The sequence below is a fragment of the Phalacrocorax carbo genome, chromosome 13, assembly GCF_963921805.1.
Source record: "Phalacrocorax carbo chromosome 13, bPhaCar2.1, whole genome shotgun sequence".
Taxonomy (NCBI): Eukaryota; Metazoa; Chordata; class Aves; order Suliformes; family Phalacrocoracidae; genus Phalacrocorax; species Phalacrocorax carbo.
In genome coordinates, this window is record NC_087525.1 from 6,367,484 (window position 1) to 6,386,062 (window position 18,579).

The window sequence follows — 18,579 nt, forward strand, 5'->3', positions numbered from 1 at the left end:
ATCTTAGGAAGGGTTGCTTTTAAAAATCAGTTAATTCATTGCAGTAAGTTTCTCTGTAACAAATAAAGTTGTGTTTTCCCCATTTGAAACTTTTCCCTCTCCCTAACTCATCTAGTTTGTTTCATTCATTTTCATTATAATCTTTGAGGTTCCTTCTCTTATTTTTGACTTGATCTTCTTTTCTTCCCTTATTCATTTGTCCCTTCTCAAAGATTCTTTCCTTCAGAAAGTAACCTTTACTTCTTATCATTACTTCATTTCCAGCTGTTATTAACTCAGCTGCCTCTCACTCGTTCTGTCTGCCTTTATATATATGTATTATTTTTTTTCCTGGATGTGATTGACGGTGTATAAAACCGCAGTTAAGAGTTTAGTGGTTTGTGGGAAGTTGTCAGGCTGGAGCATCATGTGTAGATGGATTATAAAATTAGTTTCAGAGTACTAGGAATAGATGTCTTGGTAGACTGCATTTTAAAACCTCTTGTATACTAGTAGGTCAGAGCGTGCTAAGGCAGCTGCAACACTGTGGGTATTTTTAGGGCTGATGAAGAAATGAAAGTTTTGGCCTAAGTTTTGCAGGATCAAAGAACTACAGTTCCATAAACCACAAAACAAAGACACCATCTAATTATTTTTTTTGTTTTTTAAAAGCTCTTCCCAAGCATCTTTAAAAACCTTGAGTCTGTTAAAAATGGAAATGCTTTCGTTCAAAGAGAATATGATTTTGGTTATCTTTCCCCCTCTCAACCTTAATGCTTTGTTTGCTTCATAACAGAACTGTGGAAGGGAAATGTGCATTTTGAGTGGGAAGGCGACAAAAAAAAAATGTTGAAAGTGCAAAAGCAGGGATTAAAACTCATACTCAGTGAAGGATGAATGAGATGCTGGAAAGGCAATAAATGAAAACTGATCTATGGTTAGAAAGAGAATCAGACCAGTCACAGATAAAAATTAATAGTATTGTGCTCTGGCCTGATTCACTTAGCAGCTGCTGCTTTGAACACAGTTTAGCTTTATTTTGAGATTTATGTTCTGATTTATTTATTTAATAGTCTTGTAATGGTCTGATAGGAAAGAGGCAGTGGTGGAAGTGTTTGAGCTTCTCTGAAGTCTGTCCTAGCCAGTTATGCTAAGTGTTAGTGCAATCATTCCATTAACAGCATCAGTATGGGAGAAAAAGAAGGCAAACCAGCCTATGTGGAAGTAACTTTGCCAATGACTTTGCTGGATTCTCTCTCTTTCCTGCAATCTGCAACTGGCAGTGGTGATCACTTTGAAACTATGAAAACAGTATGACACATTGTTTTATATAAAGCCCTCTCCGATTTAGCAACTCCTCCATCCTTGGAATAAAACAATGCCCCTAAATTACAGTGTTTGGGGGATTGCAGGGGCAGCAGCCTCACTGCATTTCCCTCTTTCTATCCCAAACAGTGGCCTGACCCAGGGTGGTTAGGTCAAAGAGGGCTGTGTGGGGCTCCGGAGAGACAGAAGCTCGTATATTGGAAGAGGCAAAACTATGTTAGTGTAATTCTGTGTCTAACCGTATAAACTGTACTCTCATGGGGATGTACTACTAGCTGCACTCTGTTTCCTGTGTATTGCAAAAAAGTTTCTTTAATCCCATCCAGTTACCCCCTCACCAGAAGGGGTTCTCTCTCTGTGGCCTTTATTTTATTTTATTCCAGGTGCCTTGAGGACATTAATTTTGAAAGGAAGGCTTTTATATAAAGTTCCCTATCAATGCATCTGGCCCATAAAAAATGATAAGTGTCAAAATTGACATCATTCAGCTGACAGCTGCCTTGATGTAAAATTGGGTACATGCTCAGAAAAACAATCTTTCCTTAGTTCTGAGCTTTTATTAGAGATGTACTCTGTCATGGAGCAATTAGTTTGAAACAATCTGTAGATCATGAAGCATTTTCATTCGCATAGCTGATGTCTAGTATTTGTCATGCTTGTGCTAGATTTACTCACAAAATATAACAGTTAATGTAATGGAAAATATCCTCTTGTTTTATCTCATCCTCAGAGACTGAAGTCTGTTTAATCTCTTTGCTATACTATGTAATGATTGCAGTTATGGGTGGGTATAAATTTGTTTCTGTAGCAAGCTATTATAAGACTTTTTTCCTTTTGAATTTATGTACAAGTAAAAGTTTTGAAAGATATGACTTGATGAAATTCATATAGCTTCATTAATTCATGCAGGAAATGCTTCATAACTGCCTTTGCTCTGCAGTCACTGCAAGTCTTAAGCTGTAAATTTGCTACTTATTTGTATCTAAAGCTCTCTGTATATTTGTTTATATACACACACAATATGTGTGTATATGTATACATAAGCAAATATTTGTAAGAGCATTTCCTTGCTAAACCTCTTGTCTTCCATATCTTTATATTTTATACATATGTATGAGCTAAGGAAAGTTTATGGCTGCAAGAGATAGGTGGGTTTTACAAAATAAGTAGAAACATCCATGTATTTGAGTCCTTTATCACTGATGAAAAATAGGCAAGTTGAAAAGTATTTATTCTTACCTGTCATCCACACTGACAACAATTGGCTGACACTCTTGGTTTTAGTTCTACGTACAGTGAGTTTACTTTATGGACAGTGAAGTTGATTAACCACTATTTATTTGTATAGGCGGTACTTTGTAGTCCTTGAACATCTGACTCGGAGTTGAACCAGCAAGCTGGGGCTTCTGCTGTTATCATTAGATTGCTGGGTTCATGTCTTGTTTTTTCAAATGTCTAGGGGTTGCAGTTACACTGAACTAAGTTTTAAGCCAAAAAGAATGTTTTATGATTGATGCTTTAAAATACTTTTATATTAATATCAAAGGTCAACCCAATCTTTTGATACTCGAGGTACCAAGATGTTGTTTCCTTAACTAATGCAATATTAAAAGATTGTAAAGGCTGGCAGGAGCTGAATATAGCTTTGGAAGAACTGCTGCAGAGTTCCTTCTGAATTCAGTTTTTGGGATAACCATGACAAAAAAATCCCACCCCTTCAGCCTACTAAATAATGGCAATACCAGGCAACAACAACATGATTCAGCTTTGCAGCTGTGATGGCATACGGGCTTGAAAATCTCACTTAAAAAACCTTGTGCCTCTAGCACAATGCTGTTGCTCCCCCCAGAGACACAAAATAACCTCTGGACGATAATTTCTGTGGAATGCTGGGAGACACTGTATGTGGCAGTAAGAAGGTGGTAACTGGAAAGCCAACCGGCATGAGCAGGATTAATGGGGATATGTTTTTCTTTTTTCCTATAATGATACCATTTTGAGTGTGTATTCTGCCACTACAGTGCAAGCTGTGTTGAAAATGGATCAAAAGGGCTACTGTGTAATCCAGTTATTTCTATGTAGGATCTGCATAAACTTTTTGTATTCAACATTGGGATTCTGTGTTAGAGAATTTAGAGTAGTTTTTCTGTAATCCTTCAACCTCCATGAGCCAAGAACTACTTATCAGATTTTAACTTGAGATCAGAAGCTGCCTCTGATATTTCCTGAGAGGGGTGCTGAAGATTAAGGGTCTTACAGTCAAGAGTTTTCATGGGCAGGAATGATTATTTTTTCATATTTTTGCATTTGTTTTGTGTCCTTCCCCCTCTTCCAAAACATATGAACAAACAGTACATAGAATAGGTTTTATATAAGAAGGGAGACTACAGTAAAAATTTGAGAAATAGAATATATTATTTTCTGGGAATAGTTAAGACATTTGAAAATGTCTTTTACTTGATAGGTTTTTGGGGAAGCTTGTAATTTTTTTACAATGTTTTATGCCTTTCTTTCCGACGAAGTATCAGCCTATAATCTCTTTAACTTGCTCTTAAAAAGATGATCATTGAAATGGCATTAAATGATCTAGAAATAGTGTTATAGGGTTTGTAAAAATAAAATACTAAGATTCTTATTCCCAGTGCATGCTCTACCAGCTGGCTGATTTATGTGCAATGAATAATTTCATTTACTTTCTGTGAGCCACAGTCAGAAAAATATCCAAGCCCTCTTTAACAATCTGAAACAGAGTTATTTATGTTGCTGTCTCCCTTGTGACATGCCAAAGCAGTTGGTGTCAAGTGGCTGGTCTTCCTTTTTCCCCCAAAATGAATGATGTAGGGGTCAGGGCTTTTGTCTTTCAAAGATGTGTTTATAGAAATGCTTCCCAGAGGATGTTTCATGACAAGCATGAAAGTGTGTGAATTCATGACAAGACCTAAAGGTGAGCTAGGGCACAGCTAGCACACTTTTCATTATATACCTGTGAATGGAGCCCTTTTCCAAAGATGAGCTCAAACCACTACCTGAACTCAGCCATTAGCTAGGCTTGCCTGCTGGACTGAGAAGTTCATACACAGCTTCTACTTTGCTTATACAATGTTGTTGATGATTGGAGTGCCAATTAATAAAATTAAGCAATTATATACATATCTGTTCATAGAGCTCCAAGACTACATCCGTACTTAATGTTATACTGTCCATGTTCTGGCACAGAGAACAGAATAGAAGGGGCATTAACAAACGTCAATGAGCTTAATGAAAATGAAGTATGTTTTAAAATATCTATATAACACTTTCTTTTAAAATCTTGTAGGAGTCTTTCGTTAGTATGACAGCTCAAGCAATGCCTTAGAGAATAGTCTGTTAGAAACATTCTCTTGGTGTGTGGAGGCTGTGCTCAGATGATGAGGAATGTGGAGTGGGATGATATTTAAAAATAAGTTCTTTATGGATGTTGAAGTGTTTTGTTAAAAAATGTAATTTGGACAAAGCTGCATTAAACCTACCAGATAACTTGGGAGATTTAAGCTGGAAGTATGGGAAGATTCAGCACGGATTATAATTCCTGCTTTGGCTGAAGTCTCCTTAGATAGCGTTAGTAATTTTTTTTTATCATGAGGAAATTATAAAATAAGCAGTGTCAGGAGTTTGCATCAGGGTTAATATGACAGTAAGATTCCTATTGACTTTGCTTTGATCATACAGAAAGAAGAATACAAAGATGAGGCATACTAAGTAAAAGTATCTGTCAAATTTGATTAGAAAGTGTTGTCTATTCTTAGTATGTATGCTGAGGTTGTCTGTGTCTCTCTAAAGCAGAGGGAATCTCATTGCTTGTTCTCGACTATATTAATTTGATTTTTTTTGAATCTGAGAACAATTTAAATTCACTTACTATAGAATTTACACCACTATTTTTTTGTTCCTTTTAAATGTAGGTTACAACACTAGTGAACTGTCCACAGAATCCTTCTAGTAAGAAAAAGGGCCGTTCCAAAAGAGCTCGTGTCTTGCTAGTTTCTGTGGAAGAAGCCACTTGGAATCTGTTAGACAAGGGGGAAAAAATTGCCAAGGAAGCAACTGTGTTTAAAGAGGAGCTTCAGGCAGCACTTGCTGATGTCCGGAAAGAGAGTAAGTATCTGACAAATAATTTAGTTACCACAAGGAATTAGTTTAAGCATGTAGCACTGGTATCAAAATGAAGCTAGGATATCCATGAGAAATACGCTTTGATGTGCAAATGTCTGAACTTTGAGTTGTCTGATTGTATGTTCTCAGTTACCACTTATAAGGAGGTAAAGTGTGCAAGCTGGGCCCCATTGTGGAAAAAGCTTACGTCAGTGGAAGTTTTGCGGGTTTGGGTTTGGTTTGATTTTGGTTTTGGTGGGGTTTTTTATTTTGTTTTGTTTTTCAATGAAGGCAGGTTGCCCTTGTTAATTTTAGTGGCTATTAAGCACAAGTTTAAGTTAATGCATGCTTTAATGCTCTTGAAGGAATTGTTTACCTGAATCTGGGATTAAGGCCTTCTAGTTAAAGATTTAAAAATTGAAATCTTCCCTCTTTTGTGCAATAGTAAGAACTTAACTTGGGGAGGTGTAATTGTCCCGTTTGGAGGCAGGTTCTGAGACTTCAGTAGGAGGAAGATGGATTCTTTACCCTACTGTAAGAGTCATCCCCTCATGATAGAGTAGCTCATCTTTGAGTTTTGGCATATTCCATTTTCTCAGGACTTATCTCCTCATTTCCAGCCAGACTCCCAGAATAGGACTAGGTTTTATGATCTGTTGAGAATGCTGTATTAGCCACTTTTTTAAGGCTCTCTGCTTTGTTGATTTTTACTCTCTCCAGAGATAATCAGGGCCTATTGGGTAAATACGAAGGCCAGGCTCAAACAAGCGGATGACAGACATCCAAAATGTATTCCTGCAAAAAACAACCTTGAAAATTGATTTGTGAGATGATTTCAGAGGAAAAAGGGGACAGAAGAGTAATGCTTTTAGTGCCTGGTCATTTGAGAATTATGTCCTTTCATCATTGCTCCATGAATTTTGTAATCAAATGGTTCCCAAGAGATGCCTGGAATGGGATTAAGAGGGCCTGATGAAAGCCTTCCTAAAGAAGTTGGAGCAGACAAGCAAAGAACAATGGTCTGTACCATAAAGTTACTGTCAGGCCATGTTATTGAATGAGCTAGCAACCAGGCTTGGTTTTACCAAGGGGCAAAGTGGGCTTCAGTTGCCTTTTCACTACTGGGCAGTGTGGTGTATGTTCTTATGCCATGTGACAACTTGTGCCTGAAGGACTGACTGCGTGTTAGCCATTTCTCAGGTCTTTATTATCACCCTGTTCTTACTGAAGTTGCAACTTAATCAGGATTTTTTTTCAATTTTGTCTTCCTCCATGTGCAGCTGGGACCATTTCTGGGTCTCTGCTGTTGTTCGAGGTGGAAGCTATAGGCTTCCTCTGGATCCAGAGATGGCTGCATTTTAGAGTTTGATATATGCATATGGTGTCTGAGATACATTAAGGTCCATTGTGATTAAAAGCCTTATGACCAGCAAATATAATTATCTGTCACACTGATCCGCTGAGGCTTTTAAAAATAAAATTCATTTTGGAGTACTCTTAAAATGTTAGCCCGTCCTTTCCAGGCCAATAGCACAATACCAAAATAAAATATATAGTTCTGTATTTTTTTATACACAGATAATACAAAAATATTGCACATTTTTTCCATTTAGTTATTGATTCTCAGCCAAGACCAGAGATAACGACAAAAATAAATAATACATAAAGTAGATTATATATACCTCATACATTTTTAAAAGAAAGTTAAGCCCATGTTATCACCTGTCATTATGCAATGACAAATTGCGTGTTCACAGCCAATCTTCCTCCAAGGATTTGCCAAACTGTGTGAGTTAATCTTAAGAAGTTGGCAAACAATTGTAAAATGAATAGCAGTTTGTTAATTTTGCAGGTATTTTTAGTCCTTTGAAGCGATGTATTATTTTTAATTTGTGGTGTCCCATATGATATATAACTTCATTGCCTGTTATTCAAGTCACATTCTGCTGCTGTTAAATGTCTCATGTTATTTACTTCAAGCTCTTTGAAAGGATGTCGGTCATAAATTCTGGTAAACTGTACTTGCATGCTATGCATACCATAGCATATAGTATTTAATTTTCTGTGGGCATATTTTTCCTGTGGTGACTGGCAGGTATTTTTATTAGTAAGCTCTTAAATAAGCTATGAATTCTTGCATGTGGCTACAGCTTGTATTTACTGTGTAGTGGAATTTCGAAACAATGCTCTAGATGATTTCACTCAGATGTGAACCAAAGTATCAGTCCCAGAGTTGCACACCAACATCTGGAAAGAATAAATACTCTCTCACCTCTTCTCATTTAGCTTGTCTCACTCACTGAGCTTGTTGAGATGAAGACTGTGACGTGAGATTTGAACACTATTTCTTTTGGATGTTAATTGGCAGTGTGAAAATGCTGCTTTGTTACTTTTGGAGCTCATAATTTAGGGGTTCCTTTTAGAGGAGTGATAGACTCTTTCAAGCTGCTGCTGCTGATAATGTTCGTAATAATATTTTGGGGAATAAAGGGGCAAATTAGTAGGATAAAAATGAACAGTGGAGTTAAGATAAATAGGAGGTTGTTTGCATTTAATTCAAGTGATGCATTAGTGACTTATCTAATGTCCTCGGAAATGGGGCCACGGGTATGGCTTTGCTGACTACAGTTCAGTCTTGACAAACGCTCTCAGTAGATGAGATTTTGGTGTCTCAAATTCAGTTGAGTTCTGTTAGTGACATCTGGAAGAAAGCGTTGCTATAATGGATGGCAGGCATGTTCCCTGTATAAATCTAGTTTCTGCTTCCTTTGACATCTGTGAAGTTTTACTGAAGATTTATAGCCTTGGAGCTGATCACTTCAATACAGAGGTCCTCTGCGTTTTTCTTTGAGTTTCCTCTTGAGAAAGTAGTTTTTAAGGCCTTTCTCTATCCACATCTTGATTCACCTTCTTCTGGAGCTCTACTAAATGAGTCACCAGGCAGGCCTGAGGGTGGTGGACTATGTGTGTCACCCAGAAATCCACTAGCCTAGTAACTGAAGAACTGCCTTATCTTCCTGTTGAGCTGTTTTGGTGAAGCTTTGTTAAAGGGCACCCATGTATCCATTTTTGTTCTAAATAAACCCAAATATAAGTATTTTGAAAAGTTTTCACTGTCATATTTCATGTATACAGCATTTAAAAAAATTACATTAATAAAGTGCTGTCAATAAATGGTGAAATAACAGACCCCTATACAAAGGAATAAGAAGCATTGTTCAACCATGAATGCTTCTGACTTGAAACATTAGACTATAATTAATGTGCTGATTCTGATATTTAATCACTTTTAAGACCAAACAGTGATGTAGTTTATGTGGGGAAACATCTTAGGAATTTGCATTAAAGTCTAGCGTTGTACTTAGGATAATGATTTTTTTTTGCATTTACGTCAAGGTATGATTGCTTATAGTTTTCAAACAGTTGTACAGGCATAGCTAATACGTTTGGTATTTATTGCCATTGCTTACTGACTATATATGGTCAGAAACACAACAGTTGTTGTCTGTGTTGTTTCTATCTATTGCAGTGTCAGTGTTCAATGTGTTTAGCTGTTATCATGCTCAAGTGTGTTCCTAGATAAGCCTTTCATCACACATAACAGTGAACTGAAAGGAAGTTACTTGCTGGAGTTACGTTTTGAGCCTTCAGTTAGTCTTTAAAAGGAAATTGGAAAAAAAATAATTTGATATTCTGAAAGTGCATATTTAATGTCTTTTGACATTAAACAGGGGAGGCAAGACTTTGACATGGAAGAAACTGGCAAGAAATGGGGGGTGTACTGGAAGGACATGTGCTAAAGGAAGGGCATAGTGATCTCCTGTATCATACTATGTTCTTAGTAATCCCATCCCTGTGTGTTGTCATCATCATCCCCCCCCCCCCAATCTTAAAAATAGGCTTAGCTTTCTCATTCTACATTGACGTACATGTGTATGCTCAGCATTTAAGGGACTATCAATTCTGGGAGTCAGAATTTAGATATCCATGTGGCTTAAAATAATCTGTGCTGTATACCCTTTTCATCAAACGAAGGACAGATCCCTTGTAGAAAAGCTTCTGACATTACCATCACTGGATCAGGTGTCCCTGAGTGGGAAAGGTGGAATGAAGAGATGGTTGTAAGGCACAAAGGGGGTGTGTGGTGGCTCTGATTACATATTAGGAAGAACTGTATGAGATGTGGAAGTTGGAACTTCCTGGTAGGCAGTGGTGAAATAATTGCAATGCAACATAATACAGTGGTATCTGAGTGGGGTAAGAGACTGTGTGGCAGGAGAAAAATGTCCTGTAACATCTACAGAAAGCTATTGTGAGGATCTGAGTTATTGTGGTGTTGAATATTGGGAACATGCAGGAGGTATCAATCTGCCTTGCCCTGACACTCATAGTGTCACTTCCAGCTGGCTGGCTGAAGCAGAATCTTTTGTTTGCTGTAGCAGGTGGAGATGGTATTTGTGGGAGCAGAACAGGTGATTATACTAGTGGCTAGTATTGTTTAATCTCTTGTTTTTAGAAAGGGTAGGTTGTTTTGTGCTCTGATGTGACAGTGACTCCCAGCCTTCTCTGGTACAGATTCTGCTTATATGTTAGTGCATGCCTGTGGAACATGAGGTTGCAAATACTAGTGTAAATCAGAGTTTGTCTTCTAATATTCGTATAAACACTTGGTTTTTTTTCTCTCAAGTTTGAGTCTAGGAAGTCAGAAATCCTCTCTTTTTACTGACTCTGGTCCCGACCTCCCTTGCTTAGTCAATGGGCTCCCTTTGACAATTGTGTTTGTCTGGAACTGTAAATCCACCAGCCTCTAAGGGTGCAGTTCACAGAAGTGGGTGACAGGACTTTCTTGGCAACAATATCCCTTTGTGGGAGGACACAAGAATGGCATAAAATTCACTGCATTCCATGCGGATTTCACACTGCTGCAGTTAAAAAAAAAAAAAAAAGAGCTGAGAAAGCCAGATGTAAAAACAAATAGAAGAGAGAGAAATGTGATACTTAGGATTTAGTAGGAGAAAGAAAATCTATTCAAAGAAATAAAAGAAGAAAGCATAATTCTGATGGTCTTGCCTGAAACAGTAAAGAACACTTTGCTGAGTGTGATCTTGAGCGCTGTCTCTGAGGGGTGCTCACTGACTGCAGTTAGTGGTATTACTGCAAGTATCTGGATGGACAGATTGCTTGCCATCGCTTAGCAGCCCAGCAGAAGCATGCACCTTTTGTCAGCTATTTGCTAACAGCAAATTTGCTAACAGGCTTACAGTTGACTTGTTTTTAAAGAAATTTTTTTTTTTGGTGCTGGATAAAGTGCATGGATCCTCTAACGTTTTTGAAAAATTACTTGTGACTGAACTGTGTTTTTGCCTTTCCCTATGCCTGAGCATACCTTTTTTGTAAGGATGTGCGTAAGTAGCAGTTACTCGACCGCAGCAGTCGGTAACTGATCAGCTAATGGTAATAACACCATTTACTTTGGGAGTCATCTGTGTGTGCTGAATAGTGTCTTGGAAGTATCTGCCTTCCAATAATTATGATGTTATGATATATCCTGACTTTGGTTCTTTGAATTGCTTCTCATTTGAATGTCTAAAATAATTGAAATGCTGTGAATACTCCCATCTTTCTGCTTCTCTATTTGTGCTACTAAAAGGGCATTGTCTTTCATGTTTCATTGTTTGTGACAAATGTAATTATGGAAGAATATCCGCTTGATGGGAATTACAGTAAAATGGATGAAATTGCATCAGACTATCATGCTGTCTACTGCATTTTAAGAAAGTTCTAACATCATGTTGCAGGAGCTGTCATCTTCTGCTGCTTGTACTCATAGCTCTTACCTGCCTAGGCTGCATCTCACAGCTCTGTTTTAGCATCATGATTTTATACTTGTTCATCTGGCCATCCCAGCTTATGTCCAACTCATTTCTAAGTGGTCGGTCATATTTCAGACACTTCTGGCTTGTCTTTGCTCACACACTCACTCACAGAATCACAGAATGGTTGGGGTTGGAAGGCACTTCTAGAGGTCATCAGGTCCAACCCTCTGGTTCAGGTGGGTCCAGCCATCTGCCCAGGACCATGTCTGGTCAGCTGTTGAAAATCTCCATGGGTGGAGAGTCCACAACCTTCCTGGTCAGCCTCTGTCACTGCGAAGTCACTCTCACAGTGAGTAAAATGTTCTCTGATGTTTAGACAGAACCTCCTGTGTCTCAGTTTGTGCCCATTGCCACTGGGCACCACTAAAAATAGTTTGGCTCCCTCTTCTTTGCACCCTCTCTTCAGGTGTTTATAAACACTGGTAAGATCCCTCTGAGCTTTTTTTTCCTCTAGCTTGAACAGTCCCAGCTTTTGCAGCCTTTCCTCATATGAGAGGTGCTCTAGTCCCTTAACTGATTTTTGTGGCTCAAGTACCCAGAAGATATCCGTGTTGAAATGGTCCTATTTTCAGATTTAGGACTATTTGAGGTTTTGAAGTGTCTGAGGTGCTTGCAGGACACCCAAATCCGTATCACCATTTTCTTCTGGAAGCCACAATAGGAGAGAGACCTGGGCAAATAATCACATGTGGGGACCGTGAACATTCAGTTCAGCCTTGTGTTTATGGATGAGGGAAACATTACTTTAAACGTTTCTGAGGAGCTGCTGTGCTGTCAGAAGATTTTTTTTTTTGTTTTGTTTTTGTTCCCAACTTCTATTAAGTATTTGTGGTAATAGCACTGTCTGCTATCCTCAGCTAAGCTATATCTCACTTCTCTCCTGATCCATTCAGTTACCAACTCATAGGCTTACCATTCAGTCCTGTGTGGTCTTCTCACAACTGAGTACTTTCACTCCTTCCTGACCAGCCAGCTGCTTTCTAATCTGTACCTCTGCTTTCCTGGTCAGTTTTGTTTGGACAAATTTTACTGTGCACCAAGAGGCTCTACTAGCAGGATATATAGACCTTAAAAAATGAAAAGTAGTTGGTTAGTGGCTAACACATACAATAGATATCTGAGGCTAATGACTGACTGAACAAAGTGTTAATGTATTTATTACCCCCAGTAATGCTGGCCAGACAGTTGTCAGTCATGTGGGAAAATGTTGGCGTCTGTTGCTCCTCCAAAACTGTGGCTCAGTTTTGGAGAGTTATCTTGCAAGTTCCTGGGCCTTTTTATATATATATGTGTGTGTATATATATATATATGAAAAGTTTATAACTTTTCATGTCAGTATCTTTTCATATCTTTTCCTCTTAGATTTTTTGACTGCTAATTATTACTATCTCTACAGCTCCTCTTCTGTGTTGTTCCTTATCTTGTGTGATGTTAGCTAACATACTTTCTTGCACCTTACCAAAAATTTTTTCCTGTGTAAAAATTTTATTGAAGTTGGTCAGAAAGTTCCAAAGTTACCAGGTTGCCAGTCAAATAGTGATGATGATAATTTTACTGTCTTGGGAAACAGTGTCTCCTGTTAAATCCTGAGGGACCAAGGTGGACAGCTCTACACTCGTACATCTTAATTGCGGAAAAAATTCTATTGTTTCATGCTTTCTTGTCTTATTAAGACATTGCATGTGTTGGCTTTCTGGCTTTGTGCAAACGTTTTTAAGAATCTGGCAGTTATAATGGTCTGAATTAATACTACAGTGTACACATTCCAAATACACTAAAAACATGTGATGTTAACTTTTACTTTTACAGCCTGAAAGATAACATGTCAAATTTAAGATATATCAAACCAGTAATTGATGGGACAAACAGATGGTAGTTAAATACTGTGAAATAAAATGGAGACAGTTTCTTGGGTTATTCCTTGGCATAGCTTGTTCTCAGAAATTTGGAAAGTTCTCTATGTGCAGTTACAAGAGAAATGAAAGGGTAAGGATTTTAGTTTTATGATAGTGCATATGTACTGTATTTCCCATGTCCTTAGTAAGGCACAGTGAATTTCCAGAGCTAGTATCTTAAATTCCTACTAAAACTTCCCAAATTGCTATTAATTTATTAACATTTGTAGTAGTCATCTTCAAAAATACATCTGAAGTTATGCAGGCACGTAAGTAGGATTTTCTCTCGCCATTTACTTCCCTTTCCATCCAGGATTACTGGGCTCGAATTAGTGCTTTGAAACTTCTTCTGGTACTGAAAACAGTACTCATCTGGAGAGGTGTTTCTGTCCATTGTGGATGGGGAAATAAAAAAAACCTTAAAAATCAGTGGTTCTGTTTAATAATTGGGTTTTATTTCCTGTAGTTTTATTTGTTGTGGTGTGCTAAGCTATGGTGCATTATCTCACCAACTACTAGAGAGAAGTTCTAGTTTGCTGTCCTGAGCACAAGAAACTGATTTTTACTGTCATGTTTTATGATGTAGCAGGTGCTAGAACCACATCTCAAATTAGTGTGATTTTTATTTATTTATGGAGTTTGCTAAGCATGTACTTAAGTGATTTGCACAAAGACTTTAACAAATGCAAGAGGAAAACCAGAGGGCACTATTCAAGATGGGTGTTACTGGAAAACTGATGAGTTTTAGTATATTGGAAGTATTCAGTGTTCGGAGAATCAGGCCAGTACTATCTCAGGTGCTGGTATTGGGGATTCTGTAGCAATTGGTAGGTTTATTTCACAGAATCACAGAATGGTAGGGGTTGGAAGGGACCTGTGTTCCAACTTGTGCCTATTGCCCCTTGTCCTGTCATTGGGCACTATTGAAAAGAGCCTAGTCCCATCGTCCTGACACCCACCCTTTAGATATTTATAGGTATTGACGAGATCCCCCCTCAGTCTTCTCTTCTCCAGGCTGAAGAAACCCAAGTCTCTCAACCTTTCCTCATAAGGGAGATGCTCCAGCCCTCTGATCATCTTGGTAGTTCAGCAACTCCGCTGGACTTGCTCCAGCAGTTCCACGTCCTTCTTAAACTGGGGGGCCCAAAACTGGACACAGTACTCCAGATGTGGTCTCACTAGGGCAGAGCAGAGGGGGAGGATAATCTCTCTCGATCTACCGGCCACACTTCTTTTAATGCAGCCCAGGATACCTTTGGCTGCATTGGCCAAAAGGGTACATTGGTGGCTCATGGTCACCTTGCTGCCCGCCAGCACTCCAAGGTCCTTCTCAGCAGAGCCACTTTCCAGTAGTTCAGTCCCCAGCCTGTACTGGTGCATGGGGTTCTTCCTCCCCAGGGGCAGGACCTTGCACTTGCTCTTGTTGAATTTCATGAGGTTCCCCTCGGCCCATCTCTCCAGCCTGTCCAGGTCTCGTTGGATGGCAGCACAGCCTTCTGGTGTATCAGCCACTCCTCCCAGCATGGTATCATCAGTGAACTTGCTGAGGTTACACTCTGTCCCATCATCCAGGTCATCGATGAATCTGTTGAACAGGAGTGGACCCAGCACAGACCCCTGGGGAACACCACTAGTGACAGGCCTCCATCCAGACTCTGCTCCGTTGATCACGACCCTCTGAGTTCTGTTGTAGAGGCAGTTCTCTGTCCACCTCACTGTGCTCTCATCCAGCCCACACTTCCTTAGCTTGCCTGTGAGGATGCTATGGGAGACAGTGTCTAATGTCTTACTGAAGTCAAGATAGACAACATCCACTGCTCTCCCTTCATCGACCCAGCCAGTCACGCCATCATAGAAGGCTATCAGGTCGGTCAAGCATGATCTTCCCCTGGTGAATCCATGTTGACTACTTCTGATAACCTTCTGTAGCCTTTGATCAATATTTTTCTCAAATGCAGTTTCTAGTAAGAGCAGTAAAACTTGTTCATTCTCTGAATCCTGAGAAATGAAGTCTCATATAGAACCTGTCTGGCACACTCTGGTGCACCTGAATAGTTCTCACTCAACTCTGGTTGAAGGAGCACATAAAAGTCTATATCCATGTAGCTACAGGAAAGAAATACCTTATGTTTTTTATGTATTTCTATGAATATGCATTAATTACTGACTATATGTATTTTGTACAAACCTTGTTGCCTATCTTTTGATTTGAGGACTCCAGAGCTTATAAAAACACATACTTGGTTCAGGTAGCAAAATTCTTTGCATGACTTCAGCTTTGACTTAACTACCAGATACTCCGAAGTAGAAGTGCCAGTGCCAGCATTCCTGCATGAGGCCTGTCCAGACTTCTTGCCTTTGAGTAAAGCTATACAGTGCTAAGTCTACTGTGAATTTGATTTCAGAATGCAATAGTCTCCCCTTACTTTTGGTCAGAATTTGTAGAACAAAATGAAACAAAAATTACATCTTCCTGCACACTCTCTTTCTGTGTAGAAAACCTCTCTGTTACAAATGACTGCTTGGAGAAACGTACCCCATTCTTATACCAAGACTTAGGTCATTTAGATATAGGCGGAACGAATATTGCAAATAAAGGATTTAACTCTGAAGCAATATGACATTTTTTTAATTCCATATTTTTCTTTACTGTTGCATCCAAATCCAGGACATGCTTAAGGCAGTTGCAACAAAGGGCTGGCTTCATGAATGTTTAGTCTTTTAATAGCTACATTTACTAATGAAGTTTTCTAAGTTTAGTACAGCTGAAATGATTAATTTTTGTGACCTTTGATCCATCTTTAGTTTCTAAGCTGATACAGGGAGTTCAGTGGGTCAAATGTTTGTTTCAAGCAGTTTGTGCTTGTGTGACAAGAGTGTTCCAGTGGTGTTCTGTGTAGAGTGAGTTCTCTCAAGGTTGTGCCATCACCAGCAAAGCTCCTCAGGTGATAATAGACCTTGAAATGCTTTCAGAAATTAGTTAAATGGCATTTTTTTCTCGGCAGAAGTCTAGGTGACAGACTGCTGAAAGTAAACTTGTATGTTTGTCATTGTTATTGTTAAATTTCATTTGCAAAACTTCATGCTGGAGAGTAGTATATTGTTGTCTGCTGGCGCAGTTACTAGCTCTGTTGCATAGATTTCACATATTTTATGTCAGAGTCAGATATTTGAGTGTATGAGATTTTAATTCCATTAGATTTTCATTCCATTAACCTATATTTATAATGAGAAGAACAATTTTTGATTCCCTTCTGTGACCAGGGATTATTTAATAGCAAGGGCAGCAAAGTACATAGTAATGTAAAAAGCAGTGAGTAGAAAAGTTTGACATAGAGCCCCTGGCCTCATTGTGTACAGCTAAGAGTAATGGCATGATTGCCAAGGGAATTATTTCAGAATTAAATGATTCAGAAGAAGAGAAAGGGAACATCATTCATAATATGGACCATTCTGCACGATCTGTAATAACTGACCTTCATTTCAAGGCATTAGGGCAATAAAGAGATGCTGAATTTATTGGCAATACTTGTGACTTGCCAAGTAACTGATTGGGTTTTAACTATTATTTTTTTTTTTGGGTGTTGCAAACTAACCTAAGGGAATTTATGTCTTCATTTTGCAGGTCAAGCCTTAAAGGTATCAGCAGAAGCATTTACCAGTGATCCCTGCTGTCTGCCTAAGAGGCAGGCTGTTGTCCAAGCAGCACGATCTCTGCTTACAGCTGTCACGAGGCTTCTCATTCTGGCAGACATGGTTGATGTGGCATACTTACTGGAACATTTAACTGTGGTGAGTAGAATTTGACTTAACTCAGACTCCCTTTAGCCAGAGAAGTGTCTGCTGATGGTTGTTTCTGTCTTGAAAATTCTTTTTGTACTTGGAAATTGCAGATCTTGTGCACCTAACATCTTGGCAATTGATAAAAGTGTAGATTCTAGATGAGATTTGTAGAACGTATCACAAAGTCTTCTAACTCAACATATTTGGTCTGGGGAAGCAGATGGTTATCCATACAATTATATTTTAACTTTTTAATTTTTTATTTCCTGTTTTCTTACTTGAATTGTTGTACTTCAGCTTTTTCTGCATGAAACCTTCTTGATATTTGTGGCAGTAGTAGGGAATAGTTTATTTGTAGAGAATCTTAAAGGTCAAGTTTTATGTAGATATTTATGGAGGGAAAGAACTGTGTAGGTAAGAGCTTAACTGCGTATTCAGGGCGGTTTGTGAGAGAGATCAACTAAAAGGAGAGGGAGGAGATATAGGAGAGAAGCCTTCAGCAACAATCCAGCTCCAGCTATATATTTGTACACTGCAGGCAGAAGACTGGAAAGTCCTAATGTTTGTAAAGCTTTAAAAGTTGTGCAGTAGAAAATAGTCTCTAAAAGGCAATTAATTTTTTCACTCAAGGGAATAATGTGTTTCGGAAGTACGTATTGTAATAGTGCTATGTTTTGGGTCATCTCTTATTCCACTTGGCGCTCTTTATACAGAAGGTATGGCCTCATTCTTCTCTTCTGATCTAATACTAACCAATGGTTGTGCCACTATTGCTGAATTAGGCAAAACGTCCACACTTCTGGTGTTCAGCATCAAAATACTTTCCTGTCTACATAAACTGGAGTTCCTTTAATGTCAGCCATAGTGTCCCGTGTGAGCAGGCTTTCTTCCTTTTTTGAACAGTGTGATTTTAATCTTCCCAGCATCATGTGTCTGACTGCAAAAATGTGTTTACAGAGTTTCTTCTCTGGCTACTTACTCCATTCAGTCTGGTGTATGTCTTTGCTGTGAAGAGCAAGGAATTGTTCAATTTTTGTTTCCTTTTTTTGTCCACTAATAACTTCAGTAATGTGTGACAGACTGATAAAAACACAAAGTTCTATTGACTTCTTAATGTTTCAGGGCAGAGGTGAATAACTGGTGCCACCTCTCATAATGCCTCATGCCAGAGGAGGACCACTGATTATAGTGGACCATTGTGAAGCAAGTTCAGTTTGGTGAGGACAGGGGAATGAAAATTTAGCTCCCAGTTGGAGTAGGGACAGTACTTCATAATAAAACAATGTTGTGTGGTTTTCAGTGCTGTGTTTAAAACATCCAACTTTGACAATTGTTGGAGGTGCAGTACAGGCTAAAGGAACACTGACTTACAGAAGCTTCTATGTTGTTATATATGTATGAAGTTTGTCAGCTGTAAGAGGAGTGGCCTCTGTCTTTTGTACTGTTTGGAAAATTTTCTGAAATTGTAGTATTTTTCATTGGTAGCCTATTACATTTCTGTAACCTCAAATGTTTTCAGTATGTTTTACGGGAGAGAACTAAAATTACGTAGTTTTCTTTCCTAGAGTTTCAGTATTTTTAAACAACT

General features: G+C 38.6%; 1 protein-coding gene across 4 annotated transcripts in view; it reads left to right on the top strand.

The window, feature by feature from the left end:
• Nucleotides 1–18,579, top strand: part of CTNNA3 (catenin alpha 3) — a 556,373-nt gene that overhangs the window by 16,113 nt on the left and 521,681 nt on the right. For 3 of the 4 annotated variants that reach the window (XM_064464726.1, XM_064464725.1, XM_064464727.1), the window contains 2 exons: nt 5,247–5,439; nt 16,834–17,000. In XM_064464726.1, coding sequence (XP_064320796.1) covers nt 5,247–5,439; nt 16,834–17,000 — 360 coding nt within the window. The remainder of the gene's footprint in view (nt 1–5,246; nt 5,440–16,833; nt 17,001–18,579) is intronic. The other variant, XM_064464728.1, reaches the window with a different exon arrangement.